Source organism: Sinocyclocheilus rhinocerous, unplaced genomic scaffold, assembly GCF_001515625.1.
Source record: "Sinocyclocheilus rhinocerous isolate Xijiao unplaced genomic scaffold, SAMN03320098_v1.1 scaffold200, whole genome shotgun sequence".
NCBI lineage: Eukaryota > Metazoa > Chordata > Actinopteri > Cypriniformes > Cyprinidae > Sinocyclocheilus > Sinocyclocheilus rhinocerous.
In genome coordinates, this window is record NW_015641014.1 from 223,125 (window position 1) to 239,151 (window position 16,027).

The window sequence follows — 16,027 nt, forward strand, 5'->3', positions numbered from 1 at the left end:
AGTTTACCACACAAATGAAAGGTTCAGATCTCTGTCATATAAGTATGACATCTGTAGTCATCTGTTCATTCGCTGAACATCTCAATTCGACATAGATTAACTCACATGAAACTCACATGCCCTTACTGACATTTCAATACTATATAGAATAGAATATAATGTGACATATATTAGATAACAAAAATAGATATGTAACACTCTATAAATACTCTAAGGAAGTTCCTTTCCACTCACTGGAGATCAGTGTGATTTACAGTTTTTTACGATTGCTTACACACTAAAATTAAACTTTTCCAACAATTAGCAAAACCTTACACTCAAGGAGCAAAACACAAGGCTAGATTTGCACAACTGTAAGCACATTGTCAGCTTCACACTATTTGCAAAACATTACACACAGTGATTTGCAAAACACTAAACACACTTGTGTACACCAGACACAGAAGTATATAATGATGTCACTTCCTTGCAATTCCAAAGCACTGACTGTCAAATTACCACACCTATGAGCCAATCTGTTAAACACAGCCATCAGGTGCACAAACACATGATTGCTAAATTGTAGACACACCAATCAGGTTTAAGCACTGTAAAAATGCAGCAGGTAGGTTCACCTGCCTTCAACCAAAATGGAAGGAGTCAGAAGAAGAGTGAGGGTGAGAGGAGGAGTACACAGAGGAGGAGAAAGAGGCAGAGGCCGAGGAAGACCTGAAGCAGGAGGAGAACGTGCACAAAGAAGAAGAGGACCAAACTTATCAAATGACATTCGTGCAACACTAGTGGACCATGTTGTGAACCACGGATTGACGCTGAGGGAGGCTGGACTGAGAGTTCAGCCAAATCTTAGCAGATATACAGTGGCATCTGTCATAAGGACTTTTCGACAGGAAAACAGGTAAAAGAAGATCTGTCTACAGTTACAGTAATCAGCCGCTTATTGTATGCACCATATCAGCACTTGTGATACCCCTTCCTGTGACATTGTACAGTAAGTTACATGTATTATTCTCTACATAGGATTGAGGGTCGGGAACGACAAGGAGGAAGGGGGCCCATATTCACGCAAGAACAAGAGAGAGAGATAATAAACATGGTTTTGGCCAATAATGCTATCAGGCTCAGAGAACTACAAGCAAACATTATCGGTGACCATGCCATTTTCAATAATGTCCATCAGGTCTCTCAGTCAACACTGGCACGCATCCTGAAAAGACATCAGGTTCAAATGAAACAACTTTATCGAGTGCCTTTTGAGCGGAATTCAGAGAGGGTCAAACGGCTGCGGCATGAGTATGTGGAGGTTTGTATTGTTCACTTTAGCACTGTGATGTTGCATACTCCACACATTACTTTTTTACATTGACTGTAATATACTAGACCTATCCTGAACTACACAATGTTGTCTTTCACTGTATTTCAGAGAGTTTTGCAGATGGATGCTGAGGAAATCCTGCATGAATTCATATATATTGATGAGGCAGGGTTCAACCTCACAAAAGCAAGAAGGAGAGGCAGAAATATCATTGGCCACAGGGCTATAATCAATGTCCCAGGGCAACGTGGGGGTAACATCACCCTTTGCGCTGCCATTTCACAGCATGGGGTTCTCCTCCGTCATGCCAAAATGGGCCCTTACAACACACCTCACATTCTCGCATTTTTGCTACTTTGGTGTAGGGTTGTGTTAATTGGGTGTAGTGTTTTGACAAACCGGGCCCTGTTTTCAAAATTGTGCTTAAGCAATCGTAAAAAACTGTAAGAAGAAAATTAACATATCAAATAAGAACAAACATCTTCCTCCTGTTTCATGCCATTCCATTTCCCCTTAAATGAACGTGATCTTAGCTGAAATGAAATACTGATGTTTTCTCATACAACTTGCCAGGAATGGTCAGAGTTTTCATATGGACAAGCTGTGATGGAGTTCAGAGGCCCCCAAACTAAATGGGGTCGTGTGGGGACTCTAAGAAGTCAGTGAACTTAAGTAGAAAGGAAACGACAGAACACTAGTACTACTAATGCTAAAATCCCCACAAACATGCTCAAATAATTTGCAGATGATTTATGGCATGTTTGCGGTGGAATTGTTTGCCTGTAATGATATGCGGGCCACAGTATCCTAAACTATGCATCATAAATATAAGTTATGACAGTTTCAATGAACATCTGTTTTAAACATTCATTGCATGTCCATATTGCTCCAGATCAGGTTTTACATGATTACGCTACATGATTCTATTAGGGTAATATAGCGGTTATATTCAGAATTAATATAATCCAACAATACAATATAGAATAATAAAGTAGAATACTTTATGAAAATCTGTTCAGCTATTTAACTTTGGACATGAATCAGAGAAAAATACAGACATTGCCCCTCAAATTCCCATTGAAACTAATTTATTTTTTGTCATTTTTTTCCTGTTGGATTTTTAAAATATATTTTTATTTATTCGTATATTTTTTGAGACTGTGTGTGCTCTTTGTTCTCACAGTTTCACAGGCTGTTTTTGTGATACTGTGATATTGTTTTGTAAGAACAATTTTACCCCAAAAATTCACACATTTAAAATAACTAATTATTAAAATCAGTTAAAATAATTACATGTTTTTAAATTAATCAATAAAAGTTTAATACAAATTTTTTTCTATGCGTAAAAACTACATAACAGTAGCTGCATCATGGGCAGTTTTTGCAGGAAAAAATGAACACTGAATGTTTCAGCTTGAAGTTAGTAATTCCTTAAAGGTACAGTAACAAAAAGGTCAATGTAAAACGTCTCTGTTACGTATGTAACCCTTGTTCCCTGATGAAGGGAATGGAGACGTTATGTCGTGATGACATTAGGGGTTTACTTGGGAGCCCCAATCATCTCTGACTGGCACTTCATGGAGGGAATGGAGACGTTATGTCCCCATGCCACGACCTTGAACCAAACGCTGGTTGCCAGGGAAACGTTCTCAGCTCCTCAGCGTAAAACCTGAATGAGTGGATGCACCTGCCGCCTCTTTATACCCGTATGCACGGGGAGTGGCTCAACATGCAAAATCCACCAGCCAAATTTCATTGGCGTTTTCTCTTAAAGTCAGAGATGATTGGGGCTCCCAAGTAAACCCCTAACGTCATCACAACATAACTCGTAGTGACCGACAGATGGGGAACTACATTAACATTTTTGCATTTTTGCTGATTATTTTGAAGATTACAATATATTATTGTATCTACAATAGATTATTTGATTATTAAAATTTCAATGATAAAAAAAAATCCAAAAAAGTTCCATTGTTCCATAACTGATTTAAATTTCTTTCAACTGTACAGTAGATTGACCTTATTTAATCATATAGCGCAGTTTATCCAGCAGATGGCAGCATGTCTCTTCTTATGCACCAACGCACACTCCTGACATCATCAACCTTGGGGTAGACATATCCATGGTAACCCATGAATGAATTCACACAGCTGACTGTAATGAATGAAATGGATCAAAAGCTGAAGAAAAAACGTAGCTCCTGTGAGAGACGTCTCACATGAACGCTTAACCATTAGGATTGGCTCTTGGTGAATACTTAACATTATGTATAAAGCTCAAGATTTGCCTGGTTCATAGTCCAATTAGCCTCTGCTGGTAGATGCAGTAACTACACCATTCTGTCTTTCTCCAGGTCACCACAAAGACCTCTGAAAGAACACAACATCTGGGCTTAATCTCCAGTACGGTTACATGTCCAACAGGAAGAGGCCGATAACACGTCTGTTCAACCGAATCAGGCCAATTAGCTTCCTGTGAACACAGAGTGGACAGTCAATAGTGACACGGAGGGGTCACTGGCCACTGGCTCTTAATGACATGCTGAGAGGAAGCGGGATTAGTGAGGGATGATGTCATCGCTGCCACCAGCAACTGTGCCCTGAATGACATTTCTATTACTCTGTGTTGGTTTATAAAGAAACACACTGCTGGTTTAATGTCACAGAGACACGGAGAACGAATGTTTGCGGGTGACGAAAAATTGATGGGATACAGTGTGCTTTTCCTCTGAATTATTTGCTTATGAATCATACAGTGGATGGCTGAATTTATATTGCTTCATGCAGCAAGAATGCACGATTTGTTCAAGTCTCAGTACAACTTCTCAAAGACACAATAGATTCCAATACATCTGTGTTACATTACATCTGCATTAGATCACTGTATGACTAGTCTTTTCTGGAAATCGGCATATTTAGTGATACAGGAATATATGTCATGTTGCCCTGCACACAAAATTCACTACTTTTCTCATCCCAGCATGAAAGCTTGGTTGCTGTTGAAACGGCTCTGTTTGTTGTTTGTTGACTGAACAGACTCGTTTCCAACCAAGAGTTACGGGAATATGTTAACATTAATATTAAAGGCATAGTTCACCCAAAAATGAAACCCAAAACCTGTTTGTTTCTTTCTTCTATTGAGCTCTAAAGAAGATATTTTGAAGAATGTTGGTAACCAAACAGTTGATGGTAGCCACTGACTTCCATAGTACATGAAAAAATACTATGGAAGTCAATGGCTACCATCAACTACCATCAACTGTTTAGTTTACTGATGGATTTTAATTTTCGGAAAAAAAGCAATTTCAGAAAAGCAAGATTGCTATTGGCGAATATCATATCATAGCCACAAAACAATACTGCCAGTAAAATCCGTTCAACAAAGCATGATAACTAACAATAACAAAAAAGTTTTAATACTCTTACTAAATAAAAAAAAGTCCACATAGAGTCCACAGCACTATACTATAACAGCACAGAGTAATTTTTTTTCAGCTGATGAACTATTAAACACATTAAAGGCCGGTTCACACCAAGAAAGATAACTATAATTATAACATAATATATATAATAACTATATATTAGCGTCCGCACCAACACACACAGTAATGTTCTATTTCATAAGTGTGCGTTGTCTGTCGCTTTAAATGCTCAAGCTCTTTAAAGTCGGATGGATTCTGATTGGCTGTCGATGTTTTTATTATTCATGAGTTGGAAAAAATCACTCTGAAAGTGATTCCAACAATATTGTTCCTTTGTGTCATTATCGTTGAAGTTGTGGTGTGGACCTCCCTATTCTCATAGAATTAGAATGATTATTAAAACTTCATAGTTATCATTATAATGATCAATCCTTGTTGTGCCCTTAACAGCCAATCAGAATCAAACTTTAAAAGGCTTGAGCATTTAAAGCGACCAGACAACAAAACTGCAGCATGTTAATAAACAGAATGCTACTATCTGTTGGTGTGGGTGCTAATGTAGTTATTGTTATAATTATCGGTATAGTTATCATCCTTTTTATGATCTGTCTTTTATGGTCTGTTTTTGCTCTGTCAAACAAAATAGTTCCAAGCAATGCCAATGCATTTTGTTCTTAAATGAAGCGTTTTTGATTAAATCAGTTGAGTGAATGATTCAATGACTCACTCATAAAGACAGTTTACTTGTTTCATTCCAGTGTTTTGAACAAATCTGTTGAGTGACTGATTTAATGAGTCATTCAGTTGAGTGAATCAGCATTTTGAATGCTTTGGTTCATTTAATAATCACTGACTGAATGAATAAATCACTCACTCAAACTGTTACTTTTCTGTCACCACAGAAAAGACTCACTGCAAAATCCATATTACTAATTTACATTGCGTGGCCAATCAAAATAGGGAATCGTTGTGTACTATTATGTAAAATGGACGTCATGATGGTTACTATCTATAAAAAGTAGTCATGATGGCTGATTCAGTCAGGACTGGAACTCAAAATTCTCTCACATCTGTCATTGTGTGTTTCATCCATTCGTTTTCTTTTGTCTGCCTGCTTTTATTATTCATTATGCTTTCACTCATCGCTCGTTCTTTTGATTCGTCTGCCACACTCAATGCTAATATCTGCTGAATCCATTAGGTATTATTTTTAGCTCTGCTTTACAAAGGAAGAAAACGTGGTCTAAATCAAGACATTCTCTTTACACAGACTTTCTCTTTTCCGTTGGAAACTTCCTTTCAGTCGTGAGTTGGAAATTGAATTTGCATGCAACCACAGCTTATACATGTGAATGAGACCTTTACATTTCCTTCAATAAACTTCCAGATTCCAGATTCAAATTCCAGATACAGTTCTGCATCCTCAATTTAAATTGGATTCAAATTAGTTCTCAGTTCACTTGTGAATGGTGCACAACCCTGCCTCTCACACACACCTTTCCATTCACAGTGCGACTCTCTCACACACATGCTGCGGTATATGAGCCACCCCTTCCCCCCTCCGGCTGGCTTTTTCCTGAATGGATGCTGAAGCTCAGGGACCGGCAGCCTCCACGCTGCGGCTGTGGCTCAGAAAGAGAAGGATGCTGGAGGAATTAGTGGCTTCTGTCGCCATTACATGTGCTGCAAGCGCTGCAAGCTTGAAACATCCAGCCTCCCATTCGATGTAGAGGAAGAGGGGGGTGTAAGGGAACTCTGTCATTCACACTCACCCTGCCTGAGGATTACAGCACATAATCTGCACGGCAACAGCCCCGCTCTCGCTCTCTCTCACTGAGATGATGGAAGGAAAGGGATAATTTCTTCTCTATTCACATTCCCGGCCTGCACCGGGGGTCAGCGAAAACTGAGCATCACTAAGATGAAAGAGGGTGAGTGAGGACGAGCCAAGCTTCATCCATCCACACCCCCATCTTCATCAGCGGTGAGGAAGAGGAGGGAGCTAATGACATCATTGCAAAGGCACCGCAGTCTAAAGGCAAAGTTCTGCGGGCTGCAATGAAATACAGACGTGCACTCGTTCTGCCAAAGTTCCCACAAATTGACGCTGGTGTGCAGAAATGGATCTGAAGCACAATTCTGAAGTTGTGGGCTTAAATTGGCTGAGAATGGTTAAACGCATTTGTAGGATAATACTGTGGAAAGTCTTTCCATGCGTAAGTTTTTTTTTTAGGACCGGTCGTTTGGGAAAAGGGGGGCAGAGCGCATGCCAGTGCAGTGGCTCGGGCTTGACGTAAGCATGATGATGTCATTGATTCAGGGCGCAGAGAATAAGGTGCAGCCTCGATTTTTTTTTTTTTAGCGCTGTAGTTGTCAGGACAGACAGTGCTATCAAAGAAAATTCTGGAACATGTGTATAAACTCCTACAGACAAAACGGTGTACACATGTGCATGGCACAAAAAATTAACTTTTTTTATGTTGTGACAAAATACCTCTTTTAAGAACAGATCCACAGATGAGCCAGAAATTCAACCATCAGTCAGAGTAAAAGGATGAATTATGAATTGATGATCATAAAGCACTGGCTCTCAACCAATGGGTCAAGGTTTGACCTGTTGGTAGATGCCATAACTACATCATATCACAAAATCTTTCTCCATTGACAGATATTCAAAAGTAACTGTTTATTCTTGAGTAAATGCGTTTTTAGCAAACAACCTACTGCATGTTTCTTTATAGTATAGATTGTACCAGTGCCTGATATCCCTTTTACAGTAAGAGGGCTTTTAAAAGCATGAAATAAATTTATATTTTTAAAATTGAAATCTTAAAATATATATTTTTTATAAAAATTATTATTATTTATAAAATATATTAAAATAGAAGACAGTTATTTTAAATTGTAATAATATTTAATAATATTAAGAGACAAAAACACCAAAAGTCAAATATTACTGACCCCAATATGTTGTTAAAATAACTGTCTTCTATTTTAATATATTTTATATTTAATTTATTCCTATGACATCAAAGCAGAATTTTCAGGAGTTATTACTCCAGTCTTTAGTGTCACTTAATTTTTCATATATGCCGATATGGTGCTCAAGAAACATTCCTTATTTTTATCAGTGTTGAAAACCGTTGTGCTGCTTAATATTTTTGTGGAAATATTGATCAGAATTCGCTGATGAATAGAAAGGACAACATTTATTTGAAATGGAATTGTTTTGAAATTGTATTTTACACAGATGTATTGCTATTCATTTATTGTTTACGGATTAATACGACTTTATGGATATATTTTATAGAATCATCCACTTGAGAACCATCATAAAGAAAGACCTGATGTGATGTTTAACCTTGTGTCTGGCCTGTGCATGCTTCATTATAATCAGAATCATGTTTGTAATAGTGCATGAGAACAGATAAACCTTTTCCCTCTCTTGCTGAACAGACATTTGACCAGCCTATCCTCCACTGACCCAGAATAGCATCCTTTTGAAAAAGAGGTCAGCACCCCCTCCGCTCATAAAAATAAAATAAAAATAACGGAAGAAGATTTCGAACAGGGGAGTGTGAGAAGAGAGAGAGAGACAAAATGAATCATGCCAGGATGACTAATGTCTTGCATAACTGCCTGAGAATCCCTCCTAGTGTTTATCAATGGGCGGTGGGCTGGCTGGATTTCATAACCCTCCCACATTTCCTTCAAAAAGATCAAAATCTGTGAATATTCACAGCCGCCAATCATCGCAAGCCGCCATAGGTAAACCACATTGCGCAGTCGAAAGCAAACAGATTCTGTTTATAAAAGAGAAATGCAGGTTGATGCATTATTGTCGTCAGATGATATAATACTCAGTGGGTACTTAGACTCTGACTCTGACGTCAATATTTCAAATTTCACTTGACCTCTCAAAAATTCACAATATTAAAGGCTTCTTGAAAATAAGAATGGCATTGCTTGGCTTGGAAGGGATTCCTCAAGGATGTCATGTCTGACAACTACGTGTCTCTTTATTTTGTCCTACTTTGTTTGTGATGGAGAATCTAGCTCGCTTCCACTTTGACGTCATCAGCCATATCTGGCCTGCATTACGTTCACTCTCTCTCCTCAGCTTCCCCCTCGAGAGTTTGTTATTCCACTGAACCAAAATAAATTGCCTATGAAACCGGATGAATCAGTCGACCCCCTCTTCCCTCCTCCCTATTCCCGTTCCATCCTCTTTTACTCAGTATTACGTATTTGAAGGGAGTCTCAATGCATCTTTCTCTTCTCCTTTCTTCTTTTTTTTTTCCAAGTGGGGCATTTCTTCCAGCACCCACTCTGTTTGCTCTTTTTAGCATCTCGCTGCTTTCCGGTTGTCATGCCTTATTTTGAGTCATGAGCCGTGGTGTTAGCAAAGTTAGCGGGAGTTTGATGATGATGTGCTGACAGAAGAAGAGTTGAATAATCTGGAATCATCTTGAAGAGGCTGGTTACACAGGGACTGGATTTTGAGAATAAAATGACTGTAAAAGTGGCGTACAAGAAAATCAGGAATAGCAGCATTTTAAAAATGCCGTAATTATAGTTCAGTTGCGTTATTTACATACACATAATGTGTTTACTACATCAAATAAAAACTGGACTGAAGCACATTTGGAAACAGAAGAATCCCCTAGAGTCCAATACCTTCCTCAGTTCTTGTTAACGCTATGCTAAGCTAATAAGCAAAGTTATTAACATGCTAACCAAAAGCTAACTGAAAATATTGAAATACCTTTCTGTTTTAATTGAAAGTGCTGGTGTTACACATAAAATGTTACACATCTCACTTACTCAATGCCTGATCAAAAACACTAAGGCTAAACTTTTAGTGTGCTAAACAATGGCTAACTGAAAATATTTATAGCCTAGCTGGTTGGTCTTCCAGCCTGGTCATAGCTTGTTTATCAGGCTGATTTTAGAGGGGTTTTGAACACTTCTTTAACTGGCCAGGCTGGGAGACCAGCTTAAACCAGCTAGGCCAAGCAGCATAGGATGGTCTTAGCAGTTTTTTTTTTTTTTTTTTACATTTTTTTTATTAAAAATGCCAGTGTCATACATAATATTATCTTCCTTTCTCAATGCCTGATCAAAAACGTGCTAAACGAAGGTTGACAGAAAATATTGCTTTCTTTCTTTAATTGAAAGTGCCATACATCTGTGGTTAAAAAGTATATAAATTTGTATTTTTCTTAGAAAATGATAGTTCGTTTCGCTAGATAAGACCCTTATTCCTCAGCTGGGATACTGTAGAGCTCTTTGAAGCTGCACTGAAACTGCAGATTGGACCTTCAACACGTTGGTTCCCATTGAAGTCCACTATATGGAGAAAAATCCTGGAATGTTTTCCTCAAAAACCTTAATTTCTTTTCGGCTGAAGAAAGAAAGACATGAGCATCTTGGATGACATGGGGGTGAGTAAATTAACAGGGACATTTTTATTCTTGAACCAATCCTTTAATGCCTGATTAAAAAAAAACTTGCTGTTGAACTATACCAGTAGGCTACAAGCTATTTGCTTATGCTAAGGCAAAATGAAAACAAGGAAAAAATTGAAAGTGCCCATTTCATACAAATGTTCATCTTGCTCAGCTGTCATTGAATAATTATTATTTTGTAATTAAGACTAAATACACTGTAAAGCAATTTTTCTTTTCTTTCATTTTTATTTAGGCACCGAACAGAATACCCATAAAAACTTTTAGAAGCCAATGAAATTGCATGGGAATCCATACTTTAGCTATTAGCTTTTTCCTTTCTGATCTTTGCCTATATTGTTGTCTGTTAAGATAAATTCCTTCATTCCTCAATGTTTACAACAATCCAGACGTCCAGTCTACTAAATAAGAAATACTGGAGAGGTGTGGGAACACAGGTGTTTGCGGAGCCAGCAGGTCAATAGTGGACTGAAGGAATGCGTTTGATGTCTGTTTCACAGGAGAGGTGTAATATTTCCCACACAAATTCAAAACAAGAAGCAGAGAAGATGCACTGACGCCACACACTTCATTTGATCTCCATCCATCATTCCCAGAAACAAGAAGGCAGTCATCTGGTCAGGGGAAGTTCAAGGTTGTTCTCGATTTTGTGGTGGTGGTGGTTGGCATGGTTTCTGTTTCTCTAGCAGAAGTCACACATGAAAGTCAAGTTGTAGGCGGGCATGAGGTGGCTGAGGCCTTAAAATCCTCCAGGCCAGCCAGTGACAGGAACACTGAGCGCACACTAAGAATAAAACCTCACACGCTCTTTCTAATCTCACATGTTTCAGAATGTGTGTCATCTCAAAGTGTCAAGAACACAGCAACACAAAACTTATACCCAAGTTTGGTGTGTGAGGCTGATGCAGAAGACCACTGTGATCTCCTATAAAACCCTATAGACATTGACAGAGAAATGGGAATATAGTCATATAATTAAGACAATCAAGTCTCAATTATATAGTCATATAATTGAGACTTGATTGTCTTGAACAAGTAAACAATCACCCAGAAGACCCTAATCATTACATATCAATGTCCTAGCAATAGCTAAAACACCCTAACAACTGTCCAGAACACCATAGATTATAGGATAGAATCTTCTAATGGTGCAGAAATTACACACTTAGCCTTTAAATTTGTTATTCTCATAATCCACCTTGGTTAGTCTGAGTAGAAAGTGCTGGTTTGAAAGCATGCAATGACTGATGTTTTAAAATGCAAAAGTGATCTATATTATTAATGTGCTTTTGGTAAGTGCTGGGAGCTTATTGTGCATTATACAGTATGATGTCATTACACGTGTAGTGAAGATCTCATGAGGGGCTCGTAAAATCTTTCGCTATGAAATCATCTAATCAAAAATCAAGCAGATGAGGGAATATTGGGGGAATGAGTTCATATGCAGCTCCCTTGCCTATGATGACAGAATTGTTAAGATGTTAGAGAGATCGAATGAACGGAGGTCATAACCTGAAGTATTCATTAGAATATTGCAATTTTAATGTGCAATGTGGCTACAACTATATTTTATTCATTCTCAGTGCGTTGTGATGTTTACTCTTTCTTCAGGCTGATGTAAACTCAAATGAGGTAGTCAAGTATATTTGGCCGTTTTGTTCATTCTTTGGCTGAATGACTAAGTCTCTTGTGTTCTGTAGTTTATCTTCTTCCTGCTGGCTCAGTATCCGGGAGAAGCCTGATTAAATAAGTGATTATGTGTCCATGCTTAATCCAGTTTAACTCATAATCAGTGGAAAGAATTAACTGATTTTAGAAGGATGTTTTCTATTCGATTTTAGCCAAGTGGTTCAAGCGGCCGAGCAAGAATGTATTGATGGCTCTGTCCTGAAAGTGCTGGAAAAGGAATCTTGCCTGACATACAGAACACATATATGACGCAACACAATTTAATATAATTGTACATTTGTATATTTATAAAATGAAGCACACCGCTGTAGATGAGCTAAATGTAAAATTGGGAATTTGAACACAACTTGAATTATAAGCCCATTTCTGTCTCAGAGCAAAAAAAAAAAAAAGGTTGTTAGATTAATTTTGAAAATGTAGAGTAACATTGTGAAATACAAGTCATTGTGAGATAAACAGTCACAATCATGAGAAATAAAGTAGCAACCAGGAAATATAATCGCACAATGTTAGATATGAAGCTGCAATTATGAGAAGTTTGCAATTAGGGAATATAAAGTCACAATGTGAGATCTAAAAATGTGATTACAAGAAACAGCTGCAACTTTGAGAAATAGTGTTGCAATTGAAAGATATATAGTCAAATTGTGTGTGTGTGTGTGTGTGTGTGTGTGTGTGTGTAGTTGCGGTTATGAGAACAAAAGTTGTGAATACGAGCTATAAAGTCACAGTTATGAAAAACAAAGTTGCAATTGGGAGATATAAATTTGCAATAATGAAAAAGTCTCAGTTGTGGAATATAACATTATAATGAGAGATATAAAGCTGTAATTATGATAAACAACTGCAATTTTGGGAAAAAATTTTGTAAATGTAGGATAAAATAGTCAGGAAATATAAAGTCCTATTGTGAGACATAAAGTCGTAATTATCAGAAATAAAGTTGCAAATGCAAGATCTCAGCTGAGGAATATAAAATGACAATGTGAGAAATAAAGTCAAAATTATGAGAAACAAAGTTGAAACTACGAGAAACAAAGCAGTCATTTTGAGCAATAATGTTGCAATTGTGAGATATAACGTTGTATTGTGAGATATGCAGTCGCAATTATGAGAAATAAAGTTGTGAATCCAAGCTGCAGTTATGAAAAACAAAGTCACAGTTGAGGAATAGTTGAGAAACATCCAGATTCTTAGTTTCTGAGTTTGTCTGATACCATAAGGTAGGATTAAACAGCTTGTTTAGTGTTGTTCCCTGACAGGATGAAACCTGAAGCTTCGGTACGCACCTCTCTAGCGATCACTGCGACAAACGCTGAGCTCATCTGCGAGTCTTACCGTGACTTATCTCATCTCAGAAGTGCGACATGAGACTATCACGTCACCTCCTGCCAGCTCAGGTGCACCAATGCTGTTTCACGGCCTGTTGCGTCCTAAAGATAATCAACCATGTATCCTTGAGTCAGTGAGGGCACGAAACACGTCAGCTTCCCCAAATACAGTCACTACCACGGTACCCTTGTTAAAGATTCAAGTGTTTTCACTGTGTACTAGGCCAAACCTTCAGAAGGAGTAAATAATACATGTAATTCAATGCATGCGCTCGTAGCATGTGTGCACAAGTCACATTGATTCCTCTTGCTTTGTCATTGTTGTTGTTTACATCACACAAAACTTTGAGGTGAACATCTTTCCAAATCCCTAATCATATCAAATTTGCCACTTTTATCAAATAAAATGATAATCAGTGACTCTTGTGTACAGGATGTTCTGATTTGCGATGACAAATGTTTTAGTTCTGCACAAAAACAATTATCATTAAACTGTCTCTGGTGACCTTTTAGAATAAACTTTAAATTTTTTGCCAATATTTATAAATATTAGGCTACTGAATAAAATATGCTAACACATTTTTTATTAGTTTATTTAGTATTGTTATTAAGGCCAATTATCGGATTGCATGCAATATAAAAAATATTTAATGGCTCTAAAAATAGTTTTAAATGTATTTATTTTTAAAATTATCATAATTTCGAAATTAAATTTGAATTTCTTTATTCTGAATATTTGATCCTTACAAGTAGTTACTCAAAAGAATCATTAATCGTTAAAAAACATTGCAAAAAAAAAAAGGAAAAAAAAGCATTTTGTCGTAGAAGCTCCAGATGTGTGCAATTATTATTATTAATCAGATTCACGGTTCAACATGATGTTGAATATGTGGAATCCACAGCATTCCACATATTCAACCTCAGCAAGTCAAGTCAAGGTGTTCCCATAACACACTGCAGGATTATTTCCACCGTGAAGGAATCTGGCTCATCCCTTTAACTTCACATTGATCAAACCTGAAAAGACCTTTCTCATGTGACCAAACAGTCATTGTTCTGCACCAGGTGTTCGGCCTCCTGAGTGCTCAACAAGAGCAAGGTCACCTGGTTCACGTCCGGCAGAGCAGAAGAAGACGTGATGGCACCTGTTTGTGAAGGTGTGTCATCGCTTCTCTGGAAACCTGATTATTGTGATTGCAGGTTTAAAATCAACACCCACAAGACCAAACCTGCCACCACTCCCTGTTGAACAAATACCTTGCTCAAACATATGTAATCATTTTATATTTTATTTGGTTTATCCATCAATGGAAGGATATGAGTGATCTACTTTTTTCCATTTACAACTCATGACAACTCATATTTAGACAAAAAAAAATTAGTCATGGCCATTTCCTAATTCAGAAACCAGCGTTTTAACTCATTGATCTAATCTAATTTAAGTGGATATGGCTTTTAACAACTCTTCAGATTAAGAGATTCTCCATTTCCAGTGCACTCTGGTGTTAATGTGGAAACTGGATCCCTGTTTTCTTTGTTAATGGGGGTAAGCGCTGTGTCACTGTGTGTCCAGGTTATGCAACCGATGGCTGGTTTTCAGTCATCAATCACTCTACAGAAGCCTGGCTGGACTGCCTGTGACCTCCACCCACACTAAGTAAGTAGTCCATTTGAGACTTGTGTTTGGGCATAATTGAAATGCTTGGGAGCTACTGTTTTTATGTTATTGAAGTGTGACATTGCCCTCTGATGTTGATTGGAAGTGCATTTTGTGTTCTTGTAAATGTACGTTTAGGCCCAGAAAACGAAAGCTGGCTCACTGAAAATGCATTTTAAAGTTTGGCTTCCCAGAAACACCAAATCTACTAGTAAACATGCTAACTTAAACTCATAGCTAGCTAGGCTACACCCAAAACTATTCCTTAGAGAAAGAATATAGTAAGTATAGTAAGTTAAATGAATCACACAAAATGAATCGCTCATAGATTCAGATTACTTTGCTAACCTTTTTTACCAGTTCATTGAAAAGAACTGGTTCAAAAGAGTGATTGATAAAATAATTAAGCATTACTGTAACTTTGTAAATGTCTTTACTGTCACTTTTCATCAAATTAATGTGTCCTTGATGAATAAAATAATTTATTTATTTAAAATACATGCTTCTTGGTTTGATTATAATTTTATGTTTAATGTAATAATTTCATTGTAATTGTGGTTTAATTGTTCACATATGATTTCTGTTCACTGTACGTTCAAACAGCAAGTTTGTGATCTGCCATTTATTAAATTTAACAACTTACTCATTCAGCTTCTGGTCACCTGATCAGGAGCCCAGAATGAAAACTGTAACTAAAGACACAGAAACGAAGGCATACACTCTTTCTAATTATTCACTCTGTCATTGTTCCTGTTTAGCCGGTCTGTTATTGCCACCAGACTGGAAATTGCTGGCTAACAGTTGTTTATTACAGAGGAAACCCGTCCCACTCCCCTCATCTCCGGCAAAAACATTCTTGTGCGCAGGGTGCGAACTACGGGGGAGCTCGGCTCCCCTTAATAAGACATGGGCTCCCCTGAAAACGTGATTTGTGAAATTTTGGGGGGTCTCAAAAAATATTGACAATGTGTTATTTTGACGTGCAATTTCAGTTTTGTGTAATGTGATCATCGTGGATTATTATGTGTAAAATTGCAAAAATATCATTCATTCATGCATGAAGGCGATTTAATGCTTTGTTTATAGACTATTTGTGGGTGGCTGTTTGTTGTTTCACCTATCAATTCGTGTCGATAAAGTATAATAGG

At 37.5% G+C, this 16,027-nt stretch overlaps 1 protein-coding gene across 1 annotated transcript; it reads left to right on the forward strand.

The window, feature by feature from the left end:
- The first annotated feature begins 522 nt into the window (after positions 1–522).
- Positions 523–14,377, forward strand: LOC107753637 (uncharacterized). The gene is made up of 4 exons (XM_016569847.1): positions 523–895; positions 1,018–1,300; positions 1,421–1,673; positions 14,271–14,377. Exons 1-4 carry the CDS (start codon positions 630–632, stop codon positions 14,375–14,377), a joined length of 909 nt encoding a protein of 302 aa, XP_016425333.1. The 5' UTR covers positions 523–629.
- The last annotated feature ends 1,650 nt before the right edge of the window (positions 14,378–16,027 follow it).

What these genes read in the sequence shown, in the direction of transcription:
- LOC107753637 (XM_016569847.1), top strand. Translation starts at nt 630, where the DNA reads ATGGAAGGAGTCAGAAGAAGAGTGAGGGTGAGAGGAGGAGTACACAGA. An exon ending in TGCGGCATGAGTATGTGGAG is followed by an intron (nt 1,301 to 1,420) that starts GTTTGTATTGTT and finishes ACTGTATTTCAG; the next exon opens with AGAGTTTTGCAGATGGATGC. An exon ending in CGCATTTTTGCTACTTTGGT is followed by an intron (nt 1,674 to 14,270) that starts GTAGGGTTGTGT and finishes GTGACCAAACAG; the next exon opens with TCATTGTTCTGCACCAGGTG.